The sequence below is a fragment of the Lottia gigantea genome, assembly GCF_000327385.1.
Source record: "Lottia gigantea unplaced genomic scaffold LOTGIsca_57, whole genome shotgun sequence".
NCBI classification, from domain to species: Eukaryota; Metazoa; Mollusca; class Gastropoda; family Lottiidae; genus Lottia; species Lottia gigantea.
The window spans coordinates 433,415-451,061 of NW_008709945.1; the positions used below are offsets into that span (position 1 = coordinate 433,415).

The window sequence follows — 17,647 nt, forward strand, 5'->3', positions numbered from 1 at the left end:
AACTACTAGGAGAGTCTGAGATGGTTCTTCCACAAGAAAACTTTTTAGAAATAGAATTGACTGTCAACTGCCAAAGTTTCACAGGGTCAGCATTCTTTTGTGCTAATCTCAACTGTAAATAGATTCAGACATAACCACACCTCTATGCTTATTTAATGTTGGCTTTTAAAAGTGATAAATCTATTTTCTAACATTTTTAGTTCTGCTACTACTTATTCAGAGTAGGTCATTAATTTGAAATCCTTAGAAAATTCTCTTTGTCTCAAATTCGTTGCTTATTTGAGTCATTTAAATCGCGGTTAATTTACCTCTGGCCCAACTATGTATTATCCATATAAATCAAGTTACGAAAAGGATTTTAAAAGCAGTGGTGAAAGGTGAAAAATTATGTGTGGTCTCATTTTGTACATTGTACAATGAGAGTTGCCTCCCTTATACCGTTGTACTTATTCGAATGTTTCTATTTGCTGCTACTTGCTCGGAAAGCACAGTCTTGTATAAAAAATGGAGTTTGTGTCAATTTTGTTTGATATGTATTACTTCATTATAAGATTGAAACATTTTTATGCCTAATACGAAAATTTCATTGACCCCAAATGACCTTCACATAGCTTCGCATTTGGCCGGTACCGAGTAATGGCCGCACTTCGAAGCAGACTACATCGAAGTTTGCTTCGATTTCAACTGAATTTAGCGGCATGTCGAGATGGACGCTGGTTAAGAAGTTTCAGAAAATATGAGGGAACAAACCTGATACATACAACTTCAATATTCGTTCCATCTGCCAGTTTTGTAAGTACTTTTAGTGGCGACCTTGGAGTTATATCACGTAATTTTTACAGCATGTTACAAAATCAGTTTGTAAACAATAAATGACAGTATGTCTTCACATTTTTTTACTAGGCCTACACTGTTTTCTGGACCAGGTTTGCTGAGCAATGTTGTATGGATTGACTATTTGTCATTTGATCAGTGAGTAAGGCTAATATAGAACATAATACTTGTGATGAAATCGTATTAATCTATACCGGTAGGCCTAATCATAATTATTTAGATGAAACTAAACAGTTAATAATTTATATTATGAATCTAATTAAACTGCTTAATAAATAAATGTATTAGAGCTGCAAGGATTCAGGAATGAATTGATCTTTAACATAGCATCCTTCCTCTTTAACATAGCATCCTTTCTCTTTAACATAGCATCATGTTGGAAAAAAATAATCCATGATGCATCGGAACAATTCAGTTCACCATTTTAAGGGTTGACTTTAGTCTTAAATATAAAAATGGCGCACCCGTCACTTTAATGAATTATTTATTAACTCCCTTTAAAACTAGAAAGAATCATTGCACCCTCCTGTTATAGATCTATAATAAGCCAACAATTTCTTATGGTAGTATTAAGGCTAATATTTGTATCTCGATTTTCAGATGCACATCCCCATATATCATCAACCATCCTCATGTTTACAAGTTCGTGTATTTAATAGTAGTAGCATTAAAGATGAAATCCATTCAACAACAAAACCACGGGAAATTATTGATCCTCATAGGCTGGTAGAAGAACAGATCTCATCTTTAACTCTTCAAATCAAACAGGTAGGAACAGGTCTGAGGTTAACCATAATGAAACTAGTGAACTGGTTTCAGTAATATTGTAATGGCATATAGTAAATTATATGTATAAACATTAACTTTTGTTTCTGATATTTTCAATCACGAATAATGTTTTTCCACCGAGTTCCTATCCCCTGTCAGTGATGCATGTCTCAGGTATGGCAATGAAAAAGCGTCTAGTCATTCATATGGCCCTGAAGGCTGTGCATGTTGAAGATCCCTCGACAGTTGAGAATCAGAAAAGAGTAGGCTGATGCTTTTCCTGGTTCCATCATTGTACACTGCATGGCATTGTCCTTCCTCAGTAACCCACAGGTGCAGAAAAGATTGACATAAAAACCCAATTTCAATTCACATAATCATATCTCTCTGTGTTACAGGAATTACAAGGTGCCAGTCAAGAATTATATAAATTAGTAGAATATTATTTTGATGGACAAGGTAAATTATTTCGACCAATGGTGGTATTATTAATGTCTCAAGCCTGTAATCAACATCATGACTTCTCACAATCATTGTAAGTCATTATTTCTTGCATGTGTTTTAAAAAAATCATGATATTTCATTATCATGGATGAGAAAGTCGAACTTAATTAGATAAGATCTATCTGATATTTTAAAAAGAAAAGTTTCATCTCAAAAGCAGCTTGTAACTCTTGTCCATGGTAGATTAGACCCCTTATCATTAACTCCCTGAAGCAAACACTTTGCATTTTTGAATTATTTGTTTATCTTGTAAATCTCTCCAGAAGTAGGTAGCTTATCAATTGATGTATTCCAATGCTGAAACCCATAATCTCTACTTGTGGCCTAGGCCAGTACTTCTATAAGAGAGTATCTCTTACAAAACCTTATACCAACTTTTATATAATTATAATGTTGGTATAAGGTTTTATAAGCAGTTGGTTTGATATCAAGGAAGCTGGCAACTATACTATACGCTCAATTAAGAAAATGATCATTTATTAATCCGAACAACATTTGTAACTAGTTTTATGTCAGGAGAAATATTTGTGATGAATATTGTAGGATTACAGAGGATCAGAATAAAATAGCTATGATTAGTGAAATGATTCATACAGCTAGTTTAATACATGATGATGTTATAGACGCTGCTGATACCAGGAGAGGAAAGACTAGTATTAATATGGTCTGGGGACAGAGAATGGTATGTATCATAATATCTAAGTTAAAGCAGGTTTTTGTGAAGCTTCGAGAGTCGGATAGTGCCTTGCAATTGATTAAAACCAGGGGGTGAAGCCTTGAATTAGCTAATATTAGAATGTGAAAAAGGGAAACATGTTTAATGCTTTGTATGTCCCAAAAAACAAGGCATGGCGTTGAAAACAGGGGCTGTGGCCTTGTAGTCAGGGTCGTAGTCTGTAAAACGAAGTCCTTAAAAGGTTGAATAGCCTTAGAAAATAGGCTTTGGCTTTCAAGGTCCTTGCAGTGTTATGCAGGCTTTAAAGATATTTCAGTCTATATTAGCTGGTGATTATGTAATATCTATAGCCTCTATGTTATTGTATATTTCACTCCATATTAGCTGGTGATTATGTAATATCTATAGCCTCTATGTTATTTTATATTTCACTCCATATTAGCTGGTGATTATGTAATATCTATAGCCTCTATGTTATTTTATATTTCAGTCTATATTAGCTGGTGACTATGTAACATCTATAGCCTCTAAGTTATTTTATATTTCATTCCATATTAGCTGGTGATTATGTAATATCTATAGCCTCTATGTTATTTTATATTTCAGTCTATATTAGCTAGTGACTATGTAACATCTATAGCCTCTATGTTATTTTATATTTCAGTCTATATTAGCTGGTGATTATGTAATATCTATAGCCTTTATGTTATTTTATATTTCAGTCTATATTAGCTGGTGACTATGTAATATCTATAGCCTCTATGTTATTAGCTAGAATACGAAATGATCAAATAGTTATAATATTATCTCAGGTGATTGAGGATCTCGTTAGGGGTAGGTTGTACTTCTATTTTCCTATTTAAACAGCCACTAAAGTGCCCCATCATCTGTTTTAAGGGGAAACCTTTATAGCTATCTTTCTCCCTCATCAAAACCTGAGACCTTGCAAGTTTACTTTGAGCAATAGATTTTACTACCGTACTTGAAATTAGGCCACCACAGTCCTCCTTTACTCTTGCACTCTCTCGAACCCCAACTCCTATGATAATTTCAGGTGAATTTATGCAGTTGGGATCAAAAGAAGATGAAAGTGAAAGATTCACCCATTATCTCAGGAAAACTTTTAAAAAAACTGCCAGTTTATTGGCAAATAGTTGTCAAGCTGTGAGTATAATCCAAACATTTTTCTGAATTTTGGTTTAATCCTTTGAATTGGAGAGATAAAAATAAAATAGTTAAAATAATTAGTATGTGGGTTTGAACACAGATTTAACGATGTATTCAAGCGGAAGCCATGTTGTAAATGGTGTAAAGTGCCACATATAAATATGAGTGGAACTTTAATGGCTTATTATAATAATTTAAAAATTTTGTTTTCATTTGTAGGTATCTATTTTAGCAAATTGTCCAGAAGAAGTAACTGAAATAGCATATCAATATGGAAAAAATATTGGAATAGCTTTTCAAGTAAGTTGTTTGTGCTCAGTTTAAGACTTGTCCCTGAAAAAACCACATAGTTTAGCAAAGGAAGATTGAAACAATTGAATGTTATTATTATTTTTGGGGAGATAACTGCCATCGATAGGGAAATAAGAGGCATACAAATATATCTGAAAGGAGACTTGTGTTAAAGACCAACCTGATGTCAGATACTGATTTTATCAATTTACTCTTTCAGTTAATAGATGATTTATTAGACTTTACCTCATGTGATTTAATCCTGGGTAAACCTACTGCCGCTGACTTAAAACTAGGATTAGCCACTGCTCCTGTTTTATTTGCTGCTCAAGATTATCCAGAGTTAAATTCGCTTATAATGAGACGGTTTTCATTAGATGGCGATGTAGAAACTGCTAGACATCTTGTTGCTAAGGTTGGTAGTAGCTGTTTTGATAGAGAATGTTTGAAACAATATGTTGAAAAATCTGTTGTAAGCCAGATAATATTGGAAGTTGTCATTTATTGATTTTCTTAAATTTTTAGAAAACTATTAGTGTTATGATTTCTAGTCACCTGTCTGAAGGGTCACAAGCTTGTAATATTTTATTCAATAACTGAAAGGGATCTGGAAACAGGAAATGTCATTGTAATATGAATCTGTGATATTCCTGTAGATCAGCTGACATATACCCCATACATTAGGTGCTTGCTGATTATTCTTCAGTGCTGAAGATGATTTTTGCTGACTTTTGTGAATTCTTATTTTTTTTATTGACTATTTTCAGAGTGATGGAGTAGAAGAAACAAGATACCTAGCAAATCAACATGGAAGGGAGGCTATTAAACAAATAAAATTATTAAAACAATCAGAATCACAGCAAGCCTTAATTAATTTAATTAATACTGTGTTAACGAGGAAAAAATGATGAAAGTAGAATTTAGTATTCATGTGTGAATGAAATTTAAATAGAAAGTGCTTTGTGATGGTTATTGTTCTGAAGAGAAGAGAGAAGTATACAGGAATAGTAGAATGGTAATAATCAAGTTGCTGTTCTGAGGCTTCTAGTTCATTGGGGACTTTTGAATTATTCAATAAACAGAGCTCATAACCCTAAATTTACTTGCATCACATGACAGAACTGTACTATCATTTGTCGAAGACAATACAATGACAAACACTGTCAACTGACTGTCCACCAGTGCCAGGTCAGAAAATAATCAATTCAAAAAGTGAAACCAAAATTTCTGATAATCAATATGGAAGAAAAGATACAATGTTATGATACAAGAAGTATAACAAATTTAATGCGTAAGTCCTATGTATTGATATTATTTTCAAATTCACTAAACCGGAATTCTTGAAACAAGGTGGGCATGCCAGTCTAATAACAATTAAAAGGCAGCAGCACATGTACTAATGAACTAAATGAATTATTTGTTGTCAGTTTTTGGCTGTGTATTCTATTGTTGGTCAGTAGATGAATCTAAGACTACGCATTGTTGAGTTTTTGTTATGGAGTATATGTACAGGAGATGATTTTGTATTTGTATCTTGTCTTTATGTAATAAAATATAAAAATTTAGACAATGTCTGTCTATTGTTATGAAGGGAGTATGTACAGGGTCATTAACCCTTTGAATCATCCAATTTGAACCAATCTAACTACCAAGACTACTAACAACTACCTAGTTTGCATTATCAGCATCTGCTGGAAGTGAATGTCAACTTGTCATCTACCAACCAACTCAATGGGGGTATAACTGTATAATATGGTGCGAGTCATTGCATGCAGAGGTCTGAGATTCTCTCAGTGGGGGGTACAAACTACTATTCTCTTTCTTTTTAATAATAATTATATGACAAAACACCCTCTGTCAGAATTAAAATATTATGTACTACATATTATAATTCGAACCTCAAGAAAAACATTTTGGTTCCAGATACTCTTAAAATAAGAAATTTAACATACTGTTAAATGATAATTGTTCTATGATTGTTTTGAATGTTATTTATGTACCATTGATGGAAATAAAATATTAAGTTATTTTTAGTTCTATTAGTCATCTTGTACATTACTGCTGTTACAGTCTAATATATACATTAATTATTGTCAACTATCATTCAAATTAAAGCTGCTACCTTACAACAATATTCAGATTAAAGTGACTAAGCCTTATAAATTAAAGTTTGTATTAGTAAGCTATGCAACATTGAAGGATATAATAGGTATATTTGTAAACACTTGCAAGCAGGGCTATTATATATCAAGTGTCAGTTATTAAGTATATAGTCAACTCATATCAATTTCATAGAATCAAACTTATGATTGGCTCAAAATAAAAGGATTGTAATGAGGCTCTCTAAATCTTTTGAGTGTATTGGGGACACTGATAGCATCGATTTTAACCATTCGAATTTTGAATCCGACGTCTGTGGGTCCTGCAATTCCACTAAAACTAAGTTTGATGACGTCACTCATCATGAAGCACATTAATACAAGCATGTTTTGAGATTAGAGACGTCAAACACTTATCTTTACAGGAACCACAGACATCTGACTGAAAAATTGAATGGTGCAAATTGATGCTATCAGTATCTAAAAAAAATCCAGTTCTGAGACTAAGGTACAACTACAAATGGCGAATCTGTCATGTTATATATTCCTTCAATATGACTCTATTTTAAATATACACAATATAAATCTTTTTTATTCTTTGGTATTTATAAAGAAAGACAAATTACAAATAACACTGTAACCTACAATGTTTAAAATATAGTCCATAGCCTTGAAAAGTAATTTTTTTATGGTAAACAAACATCAGACAAGACTGAACAAATATTCTATTATACATAAAAAAAAACTGATAGGCATTAGTGTGTCAAATGCGTCAATCAACACAAATTATATTTTCATAGCAAAAAATGCATAGCATGCTTGAGCACTTCACTGAACAATTTTGCACAATTACCATTGATTATATACTTCTATAATTTAAGACCATAACCATTTGATAAAACAACCGACTATATTCCACGGTGGTCAGGATTTAGCTTTAGCTAGAACAACTTTTAACAGATCAGAATAAGTACTGGAAGTAAAATGTCCCTTGTCATCATATTTATATAACTCTGGATCTAAATGGTTTACAATTTCCTGTTGCTCTGCCCATGGAATATATGGATCATCAATAGAACCAAAATAGACAATAAATTGAGTGTTGGCTTTCATTTTCTCCCATAACCAGGGTCGATTGTAATAGCCACTCACTCTTTCACTTTCCATTCCGAGATCTGTTACACAGCCTGAGACTAGAATGATTCCTTTAACTTTATACTTCTCAGCATAGCGCATAGCGGCTTCTGCACCAGAGCTATGTCCAACAATTATGGTATTCTTATCACATTTTAACTCATCATGCATGTAAGGAATCCATACACTCTCCTTAGCATCATATGGATCGGGCATTTCTTCTAAACGACAATCTATTCTAGCTTGTATCAATCTGTTGTATAACCATCCATACCAGTTAGCTCGGAGTGGATCGGTACATCCATTTCCTGGTACTATTACTACTTTTGTATCAGTCATTGCTCTTGTAGACCATTTAGGTCAAGCTTCTGGAAACGTATAGGACAGTAGCCTACATATAATAAAAAAACAAAGAATTATTAAAGCTACAAAAATATGACATGTATAGACATCATAAGCTGTATTCTCCAAAAATATAATACTATTAGAGAGAAACTTATATAATACCAGTGTAATGCATGTCATTTTTATAATGGTAAATGACCTTTTCTATCAAAGCAATTTATTTAGCTTTTGTGTACTACAAATTTCAATAGAAGGTAGTAGTATCATATAATACTACAGGCCACGCCCCCTTTTGAGCATGTGAAAATAAAAGTATATTTTTCGCCTCGCCATATTTCTTTCATATTCGCCTGTCTGCACCAAAAATGTTGAAAATTTGAAATAAACAGACACCAACAGCTTCGTGATGCTTTTACATCAACGATGCTCAGAGACATTTATAATGAAATCGAGGATGTAAAAATAATGAATTCATACCTCTAAAAAAATCTTACAACTTTCCACACCATTCAATACTTGTTCAATGAAAACGCATGCGCGAAAGACGGAATCCTGGGATACCTTCATGGTCTAACTTATCCGCCATGATGGAAAGGAAAAATTGCTTGAAAAATGCTGGATTTGTGGACTAACTGTGATTTTTTTAGGGGTGTAAATACATACTTTTCATGTTGATCGAAATGTACAAACATTAAGCTTTGATTGAAGCTAGGTAGAGTCCTGTTTAAAGGGCTACTACCTTCACATTTTGTGAAAAACTCTTAAGACTATCTCATTAGCATATCCGGGAGCTGCGAAAATGAGTAAGGTGTCGTTTAGGGCTCGGGCGCTGGACGCCACGAAGCCTATGCCTGTTTACAGAGCCGATGAAATCCCAGATTTGCCTGATTTTGCAACCATCAACAGATCCGTGCCGCAAATGCCCACGGGAATGGAAAAAGAGGAAGAAACGGTACGCATATTGAGGTTTTTCAGGGACAACCCAGTTTTTTCTATGCCGCCATCTTGGAAATTTTGCGCTTTGAACTTAACAATTTTTCTATTACGAATTTCTCGTTTAGGTTGCAGCGCATCATGTTAATATTTGGATATGTTTCTTATTTGTTATCAAGCTTTGATGTGTTAAAAATTTCATTGATTTTTTAATTACTGGTGCTCAGTAAATTGGGTGTGAATTTATCATTATTGTTCACTCGCAAGGTCAAGGTCGTTTGGTGAGTTGACCTAGTTTTACCATGTAAACATTGGTTCAGTGGAGCTTGACAGACTAATTAACACTCATTAATCTGATTAGGCTTAACACCTTTGTCTGGTTATAATTTAATTTTTTCACAGTTATTTTTATCTTCTTGTGAAATTTGATGATTGGTACATTTTTATGGGAAGCCCCCTTTCTTTGCCTTGTCTAGTACTAGTATTCATTGTTTGTAATGGTGTTACACCACTTATAAATTTTTGAATGAATTAGAAAAATTAAATTGTTAAATATGGTATATGATATTTTTATTTGTTCAGGAACATCATCTTCAAAGGGCATTATCGGCACAGCAGGTCTATGGTTCTTCAGAAAAGCTGGTTATTCCAATTCCAGAGATCCAGGATATTGGTGAAAGATATGGAATACTCTACAAAGATGATTTCAAACTTTCTAAACAATATATCCACATCCAAGGTAATAACCTTACTATCACATAGATCCACACACAATAATATTGCTAAGTTGAAATGCTATTTACCATCATGAAATGGCAAGGATTTTTCTTAAAAACAAAAATAGTGGAACCAACTTTATTGTGCCACAATTATTTAATGCCTATGTCAATGATATAATGTAATATTTACAGCGTTTGGAATGGACCAGGAAATTCCTGACTATGACATGGATAGTGAGGATGAAACCTGGATGAATGAACAGGCTAAGAAAATGGAAATAACACCTTTGAAATTTGAAGAGATGATGGATAGGCTAGAGAAAGGGAGTGGTCAACAGGTAGGTATTTGAATTATTTTTAAAAAAATGCTGTATGAGGAACATAATAAGCTTATGAAGTTTAAATACATTTACAAAAAATCAAGTGAGATTTGATGAAATCATCAGGTAAAGTGTTTTAGTTCCAAGTTAGTAAAGTTTGGAACATCATAGCATCAAATTACCTAATTATAACCATTCTGTATTTTAGCTGAAATATATGTTTGATTATTGTAGGTTGTGACGTTACAGGAAGCTAAACTGTTATTAAAAGAAGATGATGATCTCATTATAGCAGTTTATGATTATTGGTTAAATAAACGCTTAAAAACAGTAAGTTATAGGCTGGTTTGCAATCAATTTTGTTTATATTATGTAGATATTGTTAAATTATAACATCTTCAAGTAGATTTTTTTTGAAGGGTTAATGCTAGGTACAATTTTGTAGATCTTTTCTGATGGACATTGTCCAATCAGTTCAGCAATCAGTCTGCTCAATTTGGTGGAGATGTTAAATATCTTTCATCGTCATATTTGTGTTATTGAAGGGCCATGTGTCCAAATACAAATCAAAAACTAAAAGCTCTCATTGATTTGGTTATACATGTACTTCAAATTCTGACTCTTTCAAAATTCATGTGTATCAATTTCTTTCAGCAACAACCTTTGATACCTCAGGTGAAAACAGAAAAACGAGATGGATCAACTACAAATAATCCTTATGTAGCTTTCAGACGGCGAACTGAGAAGATGCAGACTCGAAAAGTATGTGCATTTTCACAATTAAAACATGTTAAAATCAAATATTTTAATGACATAATAAATAAAACTAAGCTTTCATCAGTTAAAAATATTTATGTATATTCAGGGATATTTTAAACTATAAACATGTATCTTTGCTTTTATAGTGAAGTACAAATGTCTGAATGAACACTATCTGGGTCTAACTTGTGTTTTTACTTATTATTTCAAAGAACAAAGTATTTATATTTTGAAAGATCCAGGAATGGGCATGAATATTTTCCACTGACTATGAAGGACATACATGTATTGTGAAAAGACTATTTTCAACAATATACTTTCACCAGTTGTAACTGTTAGCATTTTTGTCGCGGTTTCTATTTACGATTCAATCTAATATGCATCAAGATTAAATAACTCATGTTAATTTTCAGAATCGCAAGAATGACGAATCATCTTATGAAAAGATGTTGAAGTTAAGACGTGATTTAAATCGAGCTGTGTAAGTGTCCCAATAAACAGCTTGATTTCTCTTCTTAGCTATTTAAACTGTACTATGTTGTGCTTTTACCAATGGGGTAATTTACATCTTCATGTCTCGTTAAATGTGAAATAAATCCAAACATCTCAAACAAAGACTAAAATGATGCAATGACACAACAAACTACATAAAAGCTAAAGAACCAAATGAAATTATTTGATATATTTTAATTTTGTATATATGGATATATTATTAAATATTGTGTGAAAAATACAGACAAAGTAGAAGTTCAGAATACATCATTTAAATCCCTTCTAGATTAAGAATTGGCTTTTCAGAATTGGTTATTTTTACAGCGAAATTTTCTTTCTTTTCCTGAACCAAATGTCATAGTCTCAGAATAAATTCATTATATTTCAGAACTTTGTTAGAAGTGATCAAACGTCGAGAAAAATCTAAAAAGGAAATTTTACAGTTGACCATTGAAGTCTTAGAGAAAAGGTACAGTAATTTATATATTATAATACAACTTAAAGAAATTGTATCGTCAAGGGTACTGGTTTAAATCAGTTATCATTACGAATATAATAAAGAAGAAAAGAAATAAAGAAAGAAGCAGCTATATTGTACAAGGATAACAACTTAGGATCAAAAAGAATCCTGTCTACCAGCTGGTCCATGGCCAAACCTTTTGGCATTGATTTTTCCTGGATTACCTGTACACATTTACAGCTAGGTCAAATGGAACTATGATTGAAGCTGACTTAATCACGATTAGAACCTACATCCCCATTTAATCAATGTAACCAAGCAGCTGATGTCACGTTAAGAACCAACACTCTAACCGACTGCTATAGAATACTAGAGCAATATTTCAATAAGCATACTAGCCATTACAGTTCCTTGTTGGCTTTATAACTGGTTTTGAAGATAACAATATATGAACTTGGCTTATAAATTGTTCTCCTCTACAGATATCATGCAGAAGATTTTAATGGTACGTTATTATCAGAAGCTGAAGCTGAAAGAAGTAAACATCCATCATTTGTTCCACCATTCATGTTTAACAGACAGGGTGAATGGGTCACCGGTTTGAATGGGGTAGGTTTTCTTTATTTATTACAAGATCTTTACAATATAATACCAATATTTGTTTTTTATTGAAACACCAGATGCAAGTCTGTGAATGTGATTTTCAACTATATAAGATACTACGTAGGAAAGTCCACTCCACATGGTTGGTTCATGATGTTTTGTTCTACTTTTGTTTTTTATACTGCCCAATTTTTTTTTATATAAACATTGCTAAAAGGAAAGTAAATATGTCATTCAAGAACCTTTTTAATGTATGATAATGTCATAAACAATATGAATTGAAGTACTCTGGATCATCTTATTATAGTGACAATAAAAACTTCTTGAATCCTAATAAGCATTCTGACAAAAAGTCTAAATATTTTAAAATGTCTTATATTACAGGAGGATATAGCTCCAGTTCCTCATAAAAAGAAGAGAACTTATAGAAAACGTAAACAGGCAGCACAACAACCACCATCAATATCACAAACAGCCCAATCTGCTACATCATCTTCACATTATGATCTGGATGGTTTACATCATGATTTAGATAGTTCCGAAGAGGAAGGACTCTCTCCTGTATGTTATTCTTATTCTTACTTCACTATTCTATACTGTGTTTTTTTTATTGGTTCTTTCAAATGGTCAATAGAACCTTGACTACAATCAAAAGTCTTTCTTGTCAACTCTGTAGTCAGACACATATCAGTAAAATTTCATTTTAATGGCTACCAATAGTTGATATATTGTCATTTCATTACAAATTCTGGTACTCAATTCTTTGCTAATTAATATTTAAATAATTCTGTTTTCAGGGAATGTCACAATCTGATCATGAAGATGAGAATGATCCAGATGGTCCTTATGCCTTCAAAAGACGGAAAAATTGTCATTATTATGCTGTAAGTAATCATTAGTTTACAGAATTCCAGTTTTGTAATTGCATCAATGTTTCTTTATTTACATTCACTCAATTTCTTTAAACATTTTAAAACTGTTTCTACATCGTCATTTTCCCCAAAATACTAAGAGTTTTATATGTTTATCATTGACAAAATAGCAAAAAGTATATTTATCTTAACTGAAAAACATAAAGATAACTATATGACTTTGTTGTGTAACAAAAATTTTCATAGACAATTGATCTTTTTCAGCCATTGTTAAATCGTCTAGGCAACTGGCCATGGTCGAGTAAAGAAGAAGGCGGTCTCGGTGATAAAAAATATCGTTATTCATTATTATCTCTACCTCAACCTAGAAACTGTGTTGGTTATGCTCGACGGAGAGTGGGGCGTGGTGGCAGGTATGCTATTTTGATTGATTGCAATTAGTATTTGTAGTTGTGTGAATCTGCTTGGAGATCTGCGAAAAGTCTAAATGTGGTGTGTCACAAAATGAATGTATAAAGTCTTCTACATTAAGATATTCTTTCTTCTTTTAACCTCTTCTGACATTCTTTGTTAATATTTGTTTGGTTGGCAATTGAACCACATCAACATCATTTTATTTATCCCTTTTTGTCTCAATTAAGTTATAATGCAGAATTTAAGAAACATGAAGAGCAAGCTTGTGATAGGTCAATATGAGAATCGTCCCCACAGACTTTTGATATGAAGTTCAGTGTGTTTATCAATATTTTTTAACTTTGTTTTCAGAGTGTTGATAGATAGAGGTTATACACCATGGGATGATACGCTAGACAGAATGGATTTAATAACTCCAGGTCATAGTGTTACATCTAAAAACTCAGAATACATCACCTATATTAGAGAAAGAAAAATGTAAGTATATAATCCTGCTTGTATGCAGTGTTAAGTTTTATTTTTTGACTTGATAGATTTAATAAGGTTATTTTATTGGAAAAAGGAAAGGTTAGTTATGTCTGATGTAAATGAAGTGTATAGTGTAGTTTTTATTTATTTCATTATGACAGTAATGTAAATTATCTTCTGACAAAACATGTATAGTGGTCTTCAGAAAAAGCGAACATAAGGTGAAATAGATGTTCAAAGGATTGGCTTCAATTTAATATTTTAATGTGTTGCAGACATAATACATGTAATGATCATGACAGGCTGAAATAGGTCAGATGTCTGTCCTGCGTGAAACTCTTGAAATATTTTTTTAGATTTCGTATGTATTTCTATGCAATGCTGATATTTTAATACTTCTCATTTCTCTTTTCAGACCACATTTTCGACCCCGCACACCACCTCCTGAAGAAAAAATAAAAATCAGTGACTCTATCTCAAATAATGACACGTTTGAATTTAATTTGGAAAGTTATCAGACTCACAAGGAACAAGTTTTACAACAAAAACGTGAACAAGAAGAAAAACTTCGTTTAATGGAAACTTTAGAAATGGACAGCTCAATTAGTTTAGAACATTCCTTTTGCTCACAGCCAACCTCGCGGTTTACACTAGATAGAGCTAGTGCTGAACTCGCTGTGACAGCTGTATTGAACTCTTCAGATATAAAGAGTGCTAATAGTGGTGCTAATAATAATAATAATATGACTACATTAGTCAATGGACCAATTCTAGATAGTGAGTATTTTTTTTGGTGCTGTGTTTTATTCTTTGGGATATCTATATTTTGGATATTTGCTCTTCCATCTATGATATGATTATGCTTTTGCTATGCCTATTAAAAAGATATGTGACAATTTGGTAAGTTAGTTTCAACCATGGGATAAGATCTTGATTTTGGGTCTAGTTAGAAACTTTCTTGTAGAGAGTCTGCAGACCTCATTAGCAAAGATGAACTTATCAATGATCTACTTTATTTTTCAGACAAACCAAGTGGGCTTTCAACATCACCAGCTGCCAATATATTACAACTAAATTTTCCCATCAATAATAACACATCATCATCATTATCATCCTCATCAACAACATCATCAGTGACGTCATCACACATAACATTATCATCATCATCATTGGCATCAGCCTTGACATCAACACAAACTACTGCTGTAAAAGACTCTTCAATAAATAAAGGATTGCCGGTAGCAGTCACTACTCATCCTTTACCAACAGTTTCCCTCCAATCATTAACTGCCACGACAGCACCTCGAACTGTAACAGTACCAGTTACTGTGACGTCACTGTCTGTCAGTGACACTAAGGGAAATAATATTATTCATCCTAATATAGCCAACATTCGCAAGCTCTCATCAAATTCACCTGTTTCATTGGGAATTATTCGGTAAGTTTTGATAGATACCCTCTTCCCATTATTAAGCAATAAAAAATCATTTGAGCAGTCTTTTTATTAGTAAGGGACAGAACTAAATTCATTAGAATTTTAATTTCAATTTTCAAATTATCTGAGGAGCTGTAATTATTTCACTTTGATATATTGTGATGCAATCATAATCCAATGTTCTGTTTGATTTTTTTCAGCCAAAATCATGAAGACAGTAAAAAAGTGATAAATTTAGGAGAAGATAAAGTCGTTGCCATGGACGTTACGTGAAAGAAATGTGCCAGATTCATCTCGGTGTATAGTTTAAAGTACTGGTGTGTTTACATCACGAAACCATGCCAACCTCCATCGTGTTGCTATGATACCGTGATCATGTGATACTTAGATGTGTTGTTGATGTTAGTTACTATAGTAATCATGTATTAATGGTGGTGTTGCCGTGGTGATAACCCATTTTTGTTGTTGCTAATTGTAACCATGAAAATGGTCAAGAGGAAACAATGTAAATGACGACAAAAAAAAAGTTCAAAGCTTTGTTGTAATTTTGTCATTTAATGGAATATCATGGATCAAGATAAAAATGTGAATTTAGTGTTGAACAGTGTGGCTGGAAAGAAAAAATGAATTTCCTACAAATTTTAAAGAGGCACAATGTACTGTTTGACCACATTTTTTGCTTTTTTAATTTTGCACATTTTGATTTGTATTGAAATACATGTCTGAGTACTGCTTAAATCAAAAGTTTTATAATAGGAAATTTGTTTTGCTTCCCATCCTTGCTGTTATTGTAAAGATGAAATTGAATGCCATTTTGAAACGACCATTGAAAATTTATCCTGAATGCCAATGTCAGAAGGGCCCAGTGCTGAATTTTAGAGAGTCAACAATGCTTGTGATATTGTGCTCAGTTTAAATTCCCTATAGATTGAACTTAAATATTATCAAACCAAATAGTGCTAAAATTTATCTGTAAAATCAGTCCCAACTCTCAACGTTTGCATGTTCTACTTTATCTTCAAAATTCTTACTCTGTCACCTATTGTCCATACATTTTCAGTTCTCTTTCAATGTTCTTTTAAATATAATTATGTATGAATTAGTCATGTATTTGTGTGGCTGTGTGCCTTTATTATAATATGCTGAATTTCATTTTTCACTTGCAACAGGGTTCTCAGTGCTTTCATAGTTATAGTGTGAACATAGATAATATTTCCAATTTAGTAAACGGGTACAATTTTTTAAACTTGAACGTTATTTGGTGTACGAGTAGACATTTCAGATCTTCATGTTTTTGTTAAAATGTGTGATTGCTATTTGAATATTGTAAACGTGGATACATAATTAGTTTATTCATTGCTAAGACTGGAAATGACATGTCAGTCATGAATATGACAACCTGAAACTCTTTGTTGAACTCTTGAATTAGATGTGATCATGTATTTGGTTTAACAAAGAGGAAGTTTTGGTGCCTGACAAGTTAATTCCAATTTTGTTCATTGCAATTGTAGATGCAGCTTATTCTAACACATTCATTAATTTATATGTAATCCTGATTTTTGAAATATTTAAACTTCTTTGTATTCTGTTGGCAGCCAAAATGGTAAGAGCAATCTGAAGAAAATTTTTTTTAAGTTGTTTTTACTTGTTGGCCTGCAACTTTTCAACTTCCGATATCTCCAAAAACACACAATGATTAAACAAATTTCTTCCTTTACTCAACTGAAGCATCAGTTACAAATTATTCAATTGTATGAAAACTATCTGTTAAAACGCACAAATCTTTTTCAGTTTTCAGCATGGAATGCAATTCAGAATAATACCAGCTCGCAATTTGAAATAAAATTATTGCAGTTCATATTTTGAGCCATTAGCCATTTTTATGGTGTTCCCCAAGTTAACCTGTAGCTTTATAAGGAACATAAAAATCATGAATTTTTAAATAGAAATAGAATTAAGATAGATTATAATTAATTATTTGCATGTTCTATTCCACTTTGTATTCTATAGGTCCTCATCATGAATTTACAAAAAAAAAAATATCTGCAATATTGAGATCCATAATACAACTTTTCGTTGTAAAAAATTGTATCAGATGTTAGAATCCAAATTGATCAAACATACGAAACAATGATATCCAAAACGTTTTTTTAAAACCAAATTCAATATTCCATGATGAGTGACCTAATTAACAATTAATTATGTGATATATTTTGAAATAATTATGGTTCTAATTAGAATGGCATGTAATTTCATATTGTTAGTCATAAATGACTGGAAGATAGCTGGTCAATGGGAGACAACTCTCAGATAATTGTACAGAAGTCAGTGGAGGCCTTGGTGTAGCTCAGTAT

General features: G+C 32.4%; 3 protein-coding genes across 3 annotated transcripts; 2 read left to right on the top strand and 1 right to left on the bottom strand.

Annotated features, from left to right (window-relative positions):
- Positions 1 to 630: 630 nt before the first annotated feature.
- LOTGIDRAFT_219858 (hypothetical protein) lies at positions 631 to 5,806 on the top strand. Its single transcript, XM_009063330.1, has 9 exons — positions 631 to 792; positions 1,435 to 1,602; positions 2,001 to 2,137; positions 2,650 to 2,788; positions 3,505 to 3,616; positions 3,837 to 3,946; positions 4,169 to 4,249; positions 4,461 to 4,655; positions 5,008 to 5,806. Exons 1-9 carry the CDS (start codon positions 637 to 639, stop codon positions 5,146 to 5,148), a joined length of 1,239 nt encoding a protein of 412 aa, XP_009061578.1. The 5' UTR covers positions 631 to 636; the 3' UTR covers positions 5,149 to 5,806.
- A 1,100-nt stretch (positions 5,807 to 6,906) lies between these two features.
- Positions 6,907 to 8,322, bottom strand: LOTGIDRAFT_204460 (hypothetical protein). Its single transcript, XM_009063331.1, has 2 exons — positions 8,296 to 8,322; positions 6,907 to 7,864 (listed from the first exon to the last, which is right to left on the bottom strand). The coding sequence occupies exon 2, from the start codon at positions 7,810 to 7,812 to the stop codon at positions 7,264 to 7,266; it is 549 nt and encodes a 182-aa protein (XP_009061579.1). The 5' UTR covers positions 7,813 to 7,864; positions 8,296 to 8,322; the 3' UTR covers positions 6,907 to 7,263.
- Positions 8,323 to 8,617: 295 nt separating this feature from the next.
- LOTGIDRAFT_127385 (hypothetical protein) lies at positions 8,618 to 13,871 on the top strand (the record flags this gene model as incomplete). The annotated part of the gene is made up of 12 exons (XM_009063332.1): positions 8,618 to 8,770; positions 9,334 to 9,490; positions 9,663 to 9,808; positions 10,025 to 10,120; positions 10,445 to 10,552; positions 10,963 to 11,030; positions 11,430 to 11,510; positions 11,984 to 12,070; positions 12,443 to 12,665; positions 12,902 to 12,988; positions 13,241 to 13,389; positions 13,742 to 13,871. 12 exons carry the CDS (start codon positions 8,618 to 8,620, stop codon positions 13,869 to 13,871), a joined length of 1,485 nt encoding a protein of 494 aa, XP_009061580.1.
- Between the last annotated feature and the right edge of the window lie 3,776 nt (positions 13,872 to 17,647).

Bases quoted from the DNA above. Each gene is read 5' to 3' on its own strand.
- LOTGIDRAFT_219858 (XM_009063330.1), top strand. From the start codon at position 637: ATGGCCGCACTTCGAAGCAGACTACATCGAAGTTTGCTTCGATTTCAA. The intron at 1,603-2,000 runs GTAGGAACAGGT...TCTGTGTTACAG, and splicing joins TAACTCTTCAAATCAAACAG to GAATTACAAGGTGCCAGTCA. The intron at 4,250-4,460 runs GTAAGTTGTTTG...TTACTCTTTCAG, and splicing joins ATATTGGAATAGCTTTTCAA to TTAATAGATGATTTATTAGA.
- LOTGIDRAFT_204460 (XM_009063331.1), bottom strand. From the start codon at position 7,812: ATGACTGATACAAAAGTAGTAATAGTACCAGGAAATGGATGTACCGAT.